The 16,204-nt window shown below is 43.0% G+C and overlaps 1 protein-coding gene across 1 annotated transcript; it reads left to right on the top strand.

Moving 5' to 3' along the window:
* The first annotated feature begins 1,994 nt into the window (after positions 1-1,994).
* Positions 1,995-14,474, top strand: LOC124287905 (alkyl/aryl-sulfatase BDS1-like). Its single transcript, XM_046724394.1, has 5 exons — positions 1,995-2,134; positions 3,544-3,730; positions 9,814-10,020; positions 11,376-11,628; positions 12,889-14,474. Exons 2-5 carry the CDS (start codon positions 3,554-3,556, stop codon positions 13,995-13,997), a joined length of 1,746 nt encoding a protein of 581 aa, XP_046580350.1. The 5' UTR covers positions 1,995-2,134; positions 3,544-3,553; the 3' UTR covers positions 13,998-14,474.
* Positions 14,475-16,204: the final 1,730 nt, after the last annotated feature.

The raw sequence follows: 16,204 nt of genomic DNA on the forward strand, positions 1-16,204 counted from the left end.
GCTATGCTATGCTATGCAATGCTATGCTATGCTATGCTATGCTATGCTATGCTATGCTATGCTATGCTATGCTATGCTATGCTATGCTATGCTAATGATGAATATTTGAGAGTGCATTACCACTTGCACTTCCTGTATTTATACAGTGATCGCTCTTGAAAGATGATTGGTGTGTGACGTGAAATTTGCATGTATACGATTTTCATTTTCAAACAAAATAACCCGATTAGGTACAAACACTGACAACTGTGTGATGCAAGATGATTGTTAAAGTTAATGGTCTAAAGTGATTTATCGACCATGAAAACCGTCAAAATCAAGAATGACACTCCATGCACGTGTATGGGGCTCCTGCGTTGTGCACGTGCATAAGAGAAATGGTGTTGCGTTCATAAGATCTTTGAAAAATTCGTTAACGCATATTCTTCCTATCCAAACTGAAAGTTCAAGCTACCCTACTTTTTGGAAGTCTATATTTTCATAAAGTTGCGTTTCAGAATGTAACAACATACACATTCAAAAGATTTCTTACACAGCAGTCGCGTTTCCTGCTGACTGGGTTCCCTCTTATTGCGCAACTTTGTACAATAACCAGTCCAGACTTTTGAGACCAACTCATTCAACTGGTAGTTTTCTTATTAATCAGTATTATCTAACCACTTGTATATATTGCAACACTACGCTTCTTCTAATCCTTACAAACACGTCGTGCAGCGCACAGGCCCTCGTGTCTTTGCGAGGATTAAGGATGTTAATGTTGTGTATTAACGTTACATCTTCGCCTATTGCTTGCGCAAACCCAGTCAGAGACAGTCTGTCATGAGTTGCGCCCCTTGGCGAACTCTCACCACGGTAGAGTTAGAAAGCGGGACCAAAGCACGTTTCAACCGTCATTGAGTTGTGTTGTTTTTCGCTGGTCAGTCGAGTCAGGGAAACGAATGTAACAGTTAAAATAAATAAAACATTTGAGATGACCCCCGACTCGAAATGCTTCACAGTACAATACATTATAAGGCCGGACACTTCGGTATACCCCACCCGCTTACTTTGCCGATCGCTACGCTAGCATCGCATGTAATCGATTAAAACTTATTAAACATAATCATGGATCATTGGCCTATCGAGCACCACTCATAACACCTACCAATTCTTTATTACTTCTGCAAGTCGATTGAAACCCGATTTTGACCCTCAACTAAACGATCTTGACAAAAATGGATGACGATTTGTCAGCACAAAACGGGGGTGTGGTCAAAGCAAGCCCTCTGGTTGGTTGATCCTTGTTTAGGAGACATTTACAACTGATGCTTTCTTTTGAGAAGCCATTGCTCGAAAAATATTCTTACATTAAGCAGTCGATGAAAGAAAAAAATCCAGCGAATTTATAAAGAATTGCAGATTTGCAAGCGTTGACTAATCAGAGGGCTTGCTTCGACCACGCCATCGTTTTGTGCGGACATATCGTCATCCATTTGTGTCAAGATCGTTTAGTAGAGAGTTTTGTACAGAATACACGTTTCGGTGTAGATCCTAACACCATTGTCAAGCAACTGATAACAGTGTTAGGATCTACACCGAAAGGTCGCAACTACTACAACAAAGACGTTGTCTATCCATAAAACTTTAAGTGTTCCACTTCATCATACCAGCTTCTAAATGCCACTTAAGGAAGTTACTGTATATACGTGGCGAGAGTGTACTGTTTACATTCGAACAAAATATATGAATGGACGGGGTGATATGTATAGGATGTACTGGTCAAATAATGTTGTAATTAATGGAAAATGTTAATACCGGGTAAGAATAATAAGATTATAAATCAATGTCTATACTTTTGGAAAAACCTGTGTAAGTCTAGGTCTCTCGACTCCAAGTTTAGTCAGATAAACACCGCAACACAGCTGTTTCTGAAGTTTGAGAAACAAAAAACAAACAATGTCGGCGATGTGAGCCAGTTCACTGGTTGTTCTGAGTGGCACATGCGCGGTCAGCGTCAAGAAGAGTATATGTTTTACCTGGGACTATTTCACGGTGACTTTGAGCCGAAATGGTCGCCGCGTCAGTATTGACGGTGTGAACTCCGTGTAAACTGCTGCAGCTCCACCTACGGCAACACGACATAAACATTCACAAGGTATGCGCTTGTCACTGCTTGAGTTAATGTTGTTACAGCATATTTATAAACAATGGTATGGACGCGCTTAACAGTTTGACCCAGATGGCTGCCTTGCGAGAATCGGCCTTCTTATATCCCCTTGTTTATATGATCAAGGGTTTTACATACAAACGGAGGGTGGTGTTAGGAAGGTAAGGTGGTGTTGATATGTGGGGGTCGTAGTTGTCGTAGATGTGGTAGGTGTACAATGGAGACAGGTGCGAGTAAACACGCAGGGGTACAGTGACCTGTCTGTACATTGTTTGTACAGTGACAGCACACTTGTTGTTGTGTATATAGGTACAATACAGATGACAGGTTCGTATGCAGGGTTGACGTTCTTGACAATGTCATGTATATGAATACATGCTGGTAAAAAGCAAATACGTTTCTTGTGTCCCCCGCTGGAATATTGCTAAAAGCGGCGTAAAGCCACACTCACTAAAAGCAAATAATTCTGAAAGCGTTGATAACATTAATTATAACAAGAAAACAATATAGTGAGAGAGTGAGTATGGTTTCACTCCGAAAGCAATATTCCCAGAAATATCACGTCAGAGGACACCAGAAATGGGCTTCACACATTGTACCCATGTGGGGATTCGAACCCGGGTCTTCGGGGCGGCGAGTGAGGCTTTGACAACTAGGCTACTCCACCGCCCCACAAGACAATAATAACAATAAAAACAAGTTGAACGATGACGATCTGTCAGATGTTCCATCGAAACCCGATCAATTTTAAAAGTTTTTGTTCTGTGTTAACTGGGGCGGTGGGGTAGCCTAGTGGTTAAAGCGTTTGCTCGTCACGCCGAAGACCCGGGTTCGAATCCCCACACGGGTACAATGTGTGAAGCCCATTTATGGTGTCCCCCCGCCGTGATGTTGCTGGAATATTGCTAAAAGCGGCGTAAAACCAAACTAAGTCAGTCAGTCAGTCTGTGTTAACTGTGCAGAAAGACATTTATAACGCAGAAGTGGACGTGATCAAAACCGGAATAGCGTAACAAGCCATGTTTTGTTTGTTGTTAAATTCCTGACTTAACAATGTACCAGCTCTACAACGGTTGCATGTAAATAGTCTAACCTGGACCAGACAGACCAGGGATTTATATAAGGAACAAGCGTTCACACGAAAAGAAAGCTACACGTGTACCCTGTTAAGCATAGCGATGAAGCTATGAATTGCATTTCAGCAATTACGAGCATCCTTGTATATCAGTTTGTCAGACAGGGCAACATATGTTGTTTTTTTAAAAATAATTCTATTGATATAAGTTGCATTGTCAGGCTGGACGATATTAAACTGGAACCAATTTCTTTCCACAAACCTTTTTGTAAGTCTACAGTTACGTAAAAGCAGTACTAAAAATACACTTGCGTTTCTGCAGGTAGTACGACATGGCGAACACTGGTGTAGTTGTCGCTCTCGTCCTCGCGGCGGCGGCGTTCGGGGGGAACTGGTTGTGGTCAAGACAGACCAGGAAGGAGCAGATTGAGAGACTGGTCAGCGGTGCCCGCGCTCCGGATCTCCTGAAGGAACAATCGAACGTCTTCAACAAGAAAGAGATCGTGCAGGTAAAGGAATGGGTTCAGTTGGTTGCGAGCAAGGATGTAGATCGGTTGCCTTATAGTCAAATGAATGAGTGAGTTTAGTATTACCCCGCTTTTAACAATTTTCTAGCAATTTCACGGCGAGTGACACCAGGAATGGGCTTCACACTGTACCAATGTGGGTAAGCGAACCCTAGTCTTGGTGATGAGCGGACGCTTTAACCATAGCCTTCCCTACTTGGTTGCGAGTAAGGATGCAGATTGTTGGCCTTAAGGTCAAAGCGTTTGTAGGTTCAACCTGGATGGTAGACCCTATTGGTAGACTGACTGACTAAGTTTAGTTTTACGCCGCTTTTAGCAATATTCCAGCAATATCACGGCGGGGGACACCAGAAATGGGCTTCACACATTGTGCCCATGTGGGGAATCGAACCCGTGTCTTCGGCGTGACGAGCCAACGCTTTAACCACTAGGCTACCCCACCGCCCCCCCTATTGGTAGAATGTATGAGGACCATTATGACTGTCCGCCCAGCGTTGTATGTGTGGAATATTGGTTACGAGAGTGAGATCCTCCTGGAAAGTAGTCCAAAAGGTTCATTGTAAATGTTCGACCATTGGGGTCGGCGATAAAATTAGAAAGGTTGGTCGGGCGATTAGAAAGACAGAAAATAGAAATGCTGCCCTAATTCGAATTTATATGGTGGACATCTCACTCCGAAGGGCGTTAGAGTAGTTTAGTGGTCGAAGCGTCCGCTGGTCGCGCTGAAGACCAGGGAGTAGATTTTCGAAGCTCTCTTAGAGCAAAGATAGTCGTAAGTGCCATACATTAACATTAACTTACGACTATCTTAGCTCTAAGAGAGTTTCGTAAATCTGGGGACTGGACACACACACACACACACACACACACACACACACACACACACACACACACACACACACACACACACACACACACACACACACACACACACACACACACACACACACACACACACACACACACACACACACACACACACACACACACACACACACACACACACACACACACACACGAGATTTGGTCCATTGTATGAAATTGGTAACAGAGAGGAGATTAGCAGTGCACAGGACCATGAACTTTGTTGTTATAAGCTGTAGGGGTTATGGGATGTAGGGGTTTTGGGAGCTTACCGAAACAAATGGGCGATCTTTTTCAATTATCTTCCCTTCACTAATCCGCAAGGTGCGCTGATGAGCACGGTCCAACCTTAAACTGACAGCGCATGTCGTATTGCGCGATGCGAGCTGTACGTGTTAGTATTACATTTGGCGACAGTTAACCAGTAGAATATTCACGGTCACGCTGGTGCATGGACAGTATATCTTTTCCCTTATCAAGAGTTATGTCGTGACGTATTTGTTCCATGACTTCATAATACATCACCGATGACCATGATTGCTTTTAATGCAATAATGAATCACCATCTGGTATCTGTAAGGCTTAGTGACGCATGATGGTGGCGTGTATCACCATCTGGTACCTGTAAGGCTTAGTGACGCATGATGGTGGCGTGAATCACCATCTGGTATCTGTAAGGGTTAGTGACGCATGATGGTGTCGTGTATCACCATCTGGTATCTGTATGGGTTAGTGACGCATGATGGTGGCGTGTATCACCATCTGGTATCAGCAGAAAATGGTCACCCGGTGGGATGCGTCATGTGACTATTAACCTCCTTACGCCACACAGGCAGCTTGTGTTATCCGGGGTAATACTCCCTCCTAGACTTTGTGATGCGCCATTGAACAGCTTCGAGTTGGATACCAGGCATCATATAAATCTATTATTATTATGTTTTACAGTTTAAAGATAGAATGCAGCAAAGAGGGTTCGGGTGATCCTGGCACAGTCAGGCTGGTAAGGCTCTTCAGCTCAGGGCCCTTGCCCCCTCTACACGCAGCCCAGACAGCGAATAGGACTTCTCCCAGGAAACACTGCCTAGTCGAACCCACTAAGAACTTTCAGAAGAATATGTAGACTCCCTAACACTGCAGCCTTCTGCATTACACAGAGTGTCAGAAGGGTTGTGCTCCCGGTGGAGAACCCGGGCACTCTCCTGATCTGCGCCAAGAGATCAAGAGGTACCAAACCAAGGGCGCCGAGAACAATGGGGAGTCTGACGACAGTGTACTTGGGATGCAAACGAGACATTTCAAAGGCGAGGTCCGCATGCTTATCATGATTTTCCTGAATCTTGCCAATCACGTTGCTGTCAAAAGGGACAGAAAATTCAATGATATAAATAAATTCATTAGCTTTATCAAAAAGGACAAGATCAGGTTTGTTGGCTGGAATTTTCCTGAGGCTGTATATGGACCTATTCCAAAGAAGTTTAAAAGCATCATTTTCCATGACGCCCTGGACATGTTCAGGGTCGTACCATGGATGGACCTCAGAGTCAAAGCCACAGGCATGGCGAAGACAATAGTAGAAACAACGAACCATGCCATCATGCCGTTTAAGGTATGCTGTTTGTGCCAAGGAAGGGCATCTACTGACAAGGTGTTGGACAGTCTCTGTAATTCATTGCACAGTCGGCATTTCATGTTAATAGTTTCCTTAAGAATCACATTTTGGCGATTACGAGTGGGGAGTGACTGCTCCCGAGCTGCTATTCTGTTCCACACACTGCATGTACACACGATGCAATGGCTTCTCAGAAAGCTTCTCCACAAAGACCGACTCTGGGCAGACTGGGTGAAGGACTTCACCTGGTTTACTTCCATCGCTGTACCGTCCAGCAGTACATCGCCATCAGCAAAATCAACCTCAAATTTCAGATTCTGTCCAACAACCTTGGCACGCTTAATTAGCTGTGGAATTCCTTGCTTTCATCATGAGTCTTCACATGCATCACCAGAGGATCATCCGATAAATAAATATGTGCAAAAGTGCACAATAAAATTCTACCATGAAGAGCCTCCACATTAATCAAACCCCGACCTCCAGAATTGATTGGCATATATAAACGGTTAAGAGAGGAACGAGGGTGGTGGGCTCTGTTATCAGACATGATCCTTCTGGTCAGGCGGTCAAGACTTTGGATGTCTTGTTTTTTCAACTACTCCAAAGGAATAGGAGAGGACTGGCACAGCGAGAGTATTAGTGGCTTTGACCTTGTTTCGAGCATTTAGCTCTGAGCTCCAGATTTTCTTCAAGCGAGATTTATACTCAGCTCGGCCCGAAGTTTGTCTTGAATTTGGGCACTCTGGAGTTTGTCTCGATTTATTATTATGATGATGATGTATAAAATGATTGTATGGATGGATTGTGGATTTATTAATTCTAAATTTCTACAATGACTGCGTTGGATTATAATAAATTAAGGATATATATATTAAAATGGCATTTTTCACTTTTTGAACAAATGAAAATGGTAACTGTTTCAGTCGCAGCTGTGCTGTTTTAAGTATTCATTCAAGGGTACTATTTTCAATTTTCACTATTAAAATTAAAAACATGGTATTCATACAATACTCGGGTTCATTAATGAAGGGTAAAACTATTTCTTAAACGTTTCTTGAAATATATACAACTGAATGTTTTACAAACTTTCTTGACAGTATGGAAAAACACACCAGGCCGTTGAAGTGTCACTTGTACGTTTTTTAATGTGCGATATATTCTGTTACAAATGGCACTTTTGTTTCTTCAAATTGTCAATATGGAAATCCACCTGCCACTTAATGTCAACAATTTTTTTTGCACGTGCAAGTCGCTCTATCCATGGAAAGTGGAGGACAATACACATGCATTGATGCTTTTTCACTGTCAACTCTTCAGGTACCTGTTTGAAATCGCAGCTTAAAATGAGACTTTTTGACACTTGCGGAAAGGGGTCAGCCTATATGCCTTTTTGAAACGGGTCTAACTCAGCGGCAGGTTGCTGTCCGCTTTAATGTGAACCAGACTGCTATTGGTAGACTGTGGCAGAGAGTTCAAGCCAATGGGTCCGTGGAACATCCACGTCGACCAGGTCGCCCTAGTCACAACAGTCCGAGATGATAGGCACATAATTAACATTGCGTTACGTAACAGATTCCTTAACGCAACAGAACTTCAGACAGGACACTTTAATGTTAACAATGCAAGGATATCCAGGAGCACCGTTCGTCGACGTTTAAAGGCAGCCAGACTACGCTGTAGGCGACCTGCAGTTCGTACACTACTAACACCACGTCACAGGCAGGCGCGTTTGGGATGAAGTAGACATCATGACCGCTGGAATCAAGCTCAATGGTCTCGTGTGCTCTTCACAGATGAATGCAGATTCAATTTGTCCTTCCATGATGGTCGGCAGGGGATTTATCGTCGCAGTGGAGAGCGAATCACAGATGCAACTGGGGCCACGCATAACCTATAGCAATACCATCCCTGCAAGCTATGCATGGCTTTTACGAGGGGCATTCAAAAAGTTCTAAACCCCATCTAGTAAATGATACAAATGCAGCTTTTTTCATGCTTTATTTTTCTTACATATTATCTGTCAACCTCAAGCAAATTGGTTTTGCTATGTTCAAGCCTCACGATCCCCATTTTGTTTCATGTTGTATCTTGATACCCCCCCAAAAAAAACCCCAAACCAAATACCCCCCCACAAACAAACAAAAACAAAACAAAAAAAAAAAAAAAAAACCCAATCAAAACCCCAAACAAACAACAACAACACAACAACAACAAATAGCGCAAAATTTGCAATAAATGCACCACAAACGTATAGTTAGGCTGACTACTTTTTGAACGCCCCTCGTATGGTCGACCCTCTATAGGGCCAGCATTGTCACGGAAGTCCTTAGGCAGCAGGGTGTAGAGCGGACGGAGAGGCCAGCATGCTCGCCAGACCTCAACCCTACTGAACATCCCAGGACTCCGCAGAGCTCTAGTAGAGGAATTGAATGCGATTCCGCAAACTTTCGTTATGAACTTGATAAGGAGCATGAAAACAAAGTGCACCTGTGTCATGGACACACGAGGAGGGTACATACAGAATGACCGAGTGCTTCATGTTTCATTTTTTGGGTTTGGTCCATACAACTGATGTTTGCTGGTGCTGTTTGAACTTTTTGTCTGTATGTCACTATGTGTCACGTCTGTCAATACATTAAACACTATGATGACACTCTCAGTTCTATTAAACTTGTCTTTACATGTGCTGTATAATCATTTGACCCTTTATTAATGACGCCTAGTATATATTGGCAGCCTGATATTATATTAGCAGCAGGATCGTTTTTCTTTATTCAGTTTTGTGTGACGGTGCATGTGCGCCCCCTCTCTCCCTCTCTCTCTCTCTCTCTCTCTCTCTCTATATATATATATATATATATAGAGAGAGAGAGAGAGAGAGAGAGAGAGAGAGAGAGAGAGAGAGAGAGAGAGAGAGAGAGAGAGTGAGAGAGAGAGGGGTGGGGGCACATATATGTATGGGATGATTATGGGGTTAAATTCGAATTTATGTCATCATAACATTATAAGATTTTGAACTAATATCTCTGTGGCATATTATTTCCCAACAATTGCTTTGAGTACTGTTGAATGTAAATCAAGATATAAACCTAAAGCTAGACAGTAGATGGTCTGTAAGGGAAACATATATTGTCACCATAATGTTGCCAAAACAAGAAGTTCTATACATGTATATCATTTAATTCTATTTAAGCATGTCATCCTCTGGGGGTAAATCTCTAATTTGCAACTTATTTTCAGAGCTCTAAATGGTATTAAAGTTTAGTATATAAATATATCGGTAAATTACCAATATATGATGACACGGCTCTGACTGATGGGCATGTTATAGAAGGGATAGGATACTGTAGGAAAATCACTATATCAAACTATAATGAATGTTATCTCTGATGCAACGGACGCATAATCGACTTTCTTGATCGCGCGATCCATTTCGTCGCTGTCTACGACAAACTGGGCTGCTGGAGATTCATTTTAACCAAATATTCCCACGGTGCTCAGACGAAACGAGCGATATCAAAGTTAGAGTTTATTTAGACCTCAGCAGCGTTAGTAACTCCGGACGGTTATATGGTTCTTCTGTGCGTTACAGGTAACATCCAATGTATACTCTGCTATCGGCTTTGCCATCGCCAACTCTATCATGATCGTCGGCGACGACGGCATTGTCATTGTTGATGTCACGGAGAGCGTGGCTGCAGGTAGAGAGATTCTCGCCGCCTTCAGGAACATCACCAGCAAGCCTGTCAAAGCCATCATCTACACCCACAACCACCCTGACCACACGTACGGAGCTCGGGTATGTGTTAACGTCAATGAAACAGATCTTTGTACACAACAAGGCTTGATATATATTCTCCATTTTTCCTCGCAAAGCTTTCCCGTAAAATGTCCCGTATTAAGCTTAGACTTAATCAACTAAGAATAAACTTTTCAACTCCAATTTCGTTTTGCACCGAATTCCGACTTCTCATCTCGAGTTCCAGAAAGGGGTGGCTAAGAGGAGGTGGGGTGGGTATGTAAGTAGACGGGGGTGGGGGTGGGGTGGGGGTCGGAGTTGTGACAAAAGAGGTCATTATAGGAGTACAGTTTCCAAAAGTCAAAACAGATACATAAACAGTACAATGCCTCATTATATGCATCCGCCAGAAGACATATCATAGTGTGTGTCCGTCTCTGTGAGTCCGAATTTTCTCATGTGAAAGTCAAAAGAGACACTACAAAAAGCTATGATAACACGAAATTCCAATTCCTTGTTTCATAAGGAAATGGTATTTACAATTAAAAGTTTAATTCTAAAACTATTTCTATTTCTATATTTTATGGCGAGGTTTAGGCAGCATGACCTGTTTGATGAGGTCGTAAAATGATTCACAATTCATCTGGCTCACTGGTTACACCTGCTACAATGTGTTCTTTGAACCTATTCAGTGTATTTTTGTAACGTACAATGTGATTGACATAATATCAAGGCCGCCACGCCTTTCTAACGACCGAGCCTCGTTTTGAAATTTCCACATTTCCGTTTGTCAGAGCACGCTGTACGACACAGCACGCTGCGCGGCGTGTTTACAAGGACTAGAAGGAGCGTAGTGTTGAAAAATACAAGTGATTAGATATATCAAGTAATACTGATTAATGTCATATATCTCCAGTTGAATGAGTTGGTCTCAATATTCTGGACTGGTTATTGTACTAAGTTGCGCAGTAGGACGGAACCCAGTCAGCAGGAAGCGAGACTGTTGCGTAATCAATGTTTTAACTTGCGACCTCTCTCTATTACTTTACCTAGAGTCACTTAGATAGTTAGATAGAACATAATGCATGAAATGCAGCATGCATAGTTTCGATGCATCCATGTGTTATTTTGATGTACTTTAAACTGCAAATACATATTCACAAACTATGACACAAAGTCGATGTTCATGATGCCATTTACTCAAACCGCCGTCATTAAGCTGAAATATTGCTTGTTGCGGTGTTACAGGCACGAACAAACGCGGACCATGGCGAAGGTCAGATCTGGTAGATGACAGAAGTTGTTCAGCGTTCACCCAACCTCCTCATTCAGCCCACCTAGTCTAATACGTTATAGGACATGCCCCAGACGAGTGGGTATGTTTTAAACAAGATCATTCTTTGTTGCAACGACAGGGGTTTATTGAGAAGGACCAACCGACGCCAGAGATATGGGCACATCGTAGCATCTTGTCAGAGTTCCAAGCTTTCTTCTACTGCTCCCCGATAGGTTTTCAAAGAGCCTTGAGACAGTTTGGGGCGCTCACCTCAAACCACATCAATTCCGGAATAGGAATGAAGCTGAGAGTGACAGAGGAAGGACAAACATCTGGTCTCATCTACCCCACCAAGATGTTTGTAGGGATAGAGAGAGACATCACTGTGGCAGGTTAGTGGAGAGAGACATCACTGTGGCAGGTTGGTATAGCGAGACTTGACTGTGGTAGGTTAGTGGAGAGAGACATCACTGTGGCAGGTTGGTAGAGCGAGACTTGACTGTGGGAGGTTGGTATAGAGAGACATGAGTGTGGCAGGTTGGTATAGAGAGACATGAGTGTGGCAGGTTGGTAAAGAGAGACATGAGTGTGGTAGGTTGGTATAGAGAGACATCACTGTGGCAGGTTGGTATAGAAAGACATGAATGTGGCAGGTTGGTATAGAGAGACATGAGTGTGGTAGGTTGGTATAGAGAGACATGAGTGTGCCAGGTTGGTATAGAGAGACATGAGTGTGGCAGGTTGGTAAAGGTTGAGAGAGACATGAGTGTGGCAGGTTGGTATAGAGAGACATGAGTGTGGCAGGTTGGTATAGAGAGACATGAGTGTGGCAGGTTGGTATAGAGAGACATGAGTGTGGCAGGTTGGTATAGAGAGACATGAGTGTGGCAGGTTGGTATAGAGAGACATGAATGTGGTAGGTTGGTATAGAGAGACATGAGTGTGGCAGGTTGGTATAGAGACATGAGCACTGTGGCAGGTTGGTATAGAGACATGAGTGTGGCAGGTTGGTACAGAGAGACATGAGTGTGGCAGGTTGGTATAGAGAGACATGACTGTGGCAGGTTGGTATAGAGAGACATGAGTGTGGCAGGTTGGTATAGAGAGACATGAGTGTGGCAGGATTGGTATAGAGAGACATGAGTGTGGCAGGTTGGTATAGAGAGACATGAGTGTGGCAGGTTGGTATAGAGAGACATGAGTGTGGCAGGTTGGTATAGAGAGACATCACTGTGGCAGGTTGGTATAGAGAGACATGAGTGTGGCAGGTTGGTATAGAGAAGACATGAATGTGGCAGGTTGGTATAGAGAGACATGAATGTGGCTGGTTGGTAAAGAGAGACATGAGTGTGGCAGGTTGGTAATAGAGAGACATGAGTGTGGTAGTTTGGTATAGAGAGACATGAATGTGGCAGGTTGGTATAGAGAGACATGAGTGTGGCAGGTTGGTATAGACAGAGAAACATCACTACGGCACATTCTTGAAGAGAGAAATGAGTGGTTTAGATAAACAAGACTCTTCTTCTCGTGGAAATATTGTTGGTGGGCAACGGTTCTTTTCTATCAATGATCAGACCGCAAAGGACATCCTTACGGCAGTGTGATTGCAATTCCTCGAAAAGTGATTTTGCATTTGATTTATTATTTTATAGGCGTTAACATGAAACTTGTCCACATCCCCGGAGAGACTCCGGACCAGATCGGAGTATGGCTGCCGGACCAGAAGGTGTTCCTGTGCGCCGACGACGTCTACCGTGCCTTCCCCAACCTCTACGCTATCAGGGGAACGAAATCGCGCAGTCTACTAGACTGGACATCCTCACTGGACAAGATTATTGACCTTGAACCACATTACCTCGTCCCGAGTCACACACGGCCGCTAGAGGGCGCTGATGCCATCATGTCACTGTTGACCAGTTACCGAGACGCCATCCAGTTTGTTCATGATCAGACTGTCAGGTTTATGAACAAAGGTTTACTGCCAGATGAAATTGCTGCTAAAGTCCGTCTACCAGAACATCTAGCTACACATCCTTATCTAATAGAACTGTACGGCACCGTCGAGTGGTCCGTTAAAGGCGTATTTAATACATACATGGGTTGGTTTAGCGGTGACCCGGTTGATCTTTCACCTTTGACCCCAGACGAACTAGCCAATAGGTATGTAGAACTGGGTGGCGGTGTTGATAGATGTGTGACCGCAGCACAAGAAGCACTTGACAAAGGAGATCACAGATGGGCCTTGACCTTGGCCTCCCACGTCATTAGAGTAGACGAACAGAACACAGATGCACGCCGAATTGCCTCCCTTTGTATGATGGCTCTTGGTAATGAGCAAATCAGCTCCAATGGCCGGAACTATTTCTTCACGTCAGCATTGGAAGTTCTTGGAAAAGTGAATACAAAGATAGACGGCAACCGTAGAATAGGCTTAATCAGAATCACTCCCATGGCAACGCTGTTCAGTCTGTTGCGGGTTCGGTTTATGCCAGAAACATGCTCAAATACGAACACAACTGTTTTGTTTGAATTTACTGACTCTAATACGTTTATTTCCTTAACTGTGCGAAACTCGATCGTTTTTATCGGTGACAGACCTTTAACGTCATACCAAATCAAGGTCAAGACGACCGAGACAGTGTGGCGTGAAATAACCATCAGCAAGATGGCCGCCTTGACGTCATACGCCACTGAGGAGGTTGAGGTCGTAGGTGGACTCGTCAACTTCCGGAATGTCATGTCCTGCTTCGAAAGAGATTAGAACAAACATCATTGAACGTTCAGCACCTATCCCTGGATAAGTCGCGGTGTCATTGCTTCAATAGCGTAAATTGTGCAACATGTTCCAAAGAAAGCAATATATATATATGCGTGTGTTGTATGTGTATATTCAGAACTGAATTTATCTGGAAATAGTTATATATCCAGAGAATTGAAATGTAAAATATTTTGTGTTAAATAACAAAAGTCCAGGATTCAAAATTAATTCTATCATAGTTTCACCTAAAAATAAAAGAACATTGTTCCATGTAATTTTGGCTAAACAGAACAATCCAATCTACCCAATCGTCGATTTCATAAAATTCGTCTTTTCTCAGATTTTCACGAAGGCTAATTAACGTCAAAATTCGTCTCGACTCCCTGCTTTCCGCAATAAAACTGTCCATAAGCGAAATGAAACAGATGTGTATGCTCAAACAAAGAACTGCTTTCAGTAATAAAGCGTGATCCACTGGAATGGTATTTATTACTGGAATGACCAAAAGCCACAAACTCCTTTTTGTGTTCATCAGAAATCTCTGCCAAAATCGACAATGCGATTCCGACTGTATCACGAGCACAACATCGTTACTCCGGATCTCCAATTTAATCCGGGACCTGTGACTTGATCTCCAATAACCCATGCTTGTCGCAAGAGCCGACTAACGGGATCGGGTGGTCAAGCTCGCTGACTTGGTTGACACATGTCATCGTATCCCAAATTGGGTAGATCGATGCTGATACTGTTGATCACTGGATTCGATTCGTTAAATAGGTAAAACAATGGCTTCATAGGATGTGTATGGCCATCTTCAGTCTTGACGTGGTCTCCTGTTGAGGCAGTTGTATCCCCTTTCTTGACGTTTTAGTAAAGTGGGTCTGTACCGAACCCTGAAAACTGTTCCCGTTTATGGCTGTTCTGCATCCTTCATCCTGAACCTAAGGACCATGAGGGAAAGGAAGGTCATGCCGTAGTACATCCACGCGGTGAAGCTGAAGATGATTTCGCCGGGGATGATCATGAAGGAGGGCGATGAAGATCTGTTTAAAATATCAGTGATTATTTCCAGCATACCCCAGTGAGGTAACTTCAATACTTCTTCCGTTAAAGAAGAAAATCATGTAAATCATGTAAACATAACGAACGCGCATCATTTGTTTATGTAAATCTGTAACCTCATTAACCAACAAATATGTTTACAATTATCAATGATAATTAACAAGACAATATAACTTTACAAAATGAGTATTTAATCATAAACAATTAACTATAGCGCAATAATTCTTTAGTCGGTAAAAATATATTGCTTAGTTTCAAATTATATACCACAGAATTACATGATATATTATAGAGCGGTTTTTTTTCTGTATGCTTCTTCAAGACGGGGTAGGTGCAACAACAATATACCCATGGACACCAGTATCACAACTACAAACATACAGTTGAACAACGTTGACGAAACATCTCGAACAATTCTTTCATAGTCATGGGTAACACCGAGTATGGATTAGTTGATTGTAGTCGAGTACAATGTTCTTTCAACTCCCTGAGAGTTGCACACAACGGTGTTCAAGTGGAGATACTCGTATCACTGTGTGAGTAAACTTCTAAGCCATAACACCGACTACAACAGATGGTGACGGTGAAGGCCAGGTGAAGAACGGGGATGTCGTGGCCTGGCAACACTTACTGTGAACAACATGGAGGGCAGAGGATAGTCTGTCTCACAGTCCCTGAACCACATTATTTTCCTTATTGCCATGCCCTATCTGCAGTGCTAAAGCTCTAAATGAAGCAAGTCTAGATTTCCCACGGTTCTGAATCTCTGGTCTCCCTGGGGCTCCTTTACAATTTAAATGGGCATGTTTGTTACTATCGAAATTATATATATTCAGAGACTAAGTGTTAGTCTAGGCAGGGGAGTTAACTGCTTGACTTGGATGTAGGACAATATCTCAGGCAGGTCTCTGGCAGAGGCATACACAACTCTGAAAATATAGACAAGTGGAATTGTGGTCAGTTATCATTCATAGTAGTATAAGCTGAATCCGTAATACATGATGCCAAGAATACATTGACTTTATCGCAATCCTAAAGGTTGCCGATGAACCTAGGATCGGTTAGGATGTTAAATGTTTTCGAAACTACACCAACACGAACTCCGAAGTGCGCTTTCCGCCATATTGCATGATCTGGTGTTAACAAAA

This window comes from Haliotis rubra, unplaced genomic scaffold (genome assembly GCF_003918875.1).
Source record: "Haliotis rubra isolate DU_JTF1 unplaced genomic scaffold, ASM391887v1 Scf408, whole genome shotgun sequence".
Classification (NCBI taxonomy): domain Eukaryota; kingdom Metazoa; phylum Mollusca; class Gastropoda; order Lepetellida; family Haliotidae; genus Haliotis; species Haliotis rubra.

What these genes read in the sequence shown, in the direction of transcription:
- LOC124287905 (XM_046724394.1), top strand. Translation starts at nt 3,554, where the DNA reads ATGGCGAACACTGGTGTAGTTGTCGCTCTCGTCCTCGCGGCGGCGGCG. An exon ending in ACCACACGTACGGAGCTCGG is followed by an intron (nt 10,021 to 11,375) that starts GTATGTGTTAAC and finishes TTGCAACGACAG; the next exon opens with GGGTTTATTGAGAAGGACCA. An exon ending in GAGAGACATCACTGTGGCAG is followed by an intron (nt 11,629 to 12,888) that starts GTTAGTGGAGAG and finishes ATTATTTTATAG; the next exon opens with GCGTTAACATGAAACTTGTC.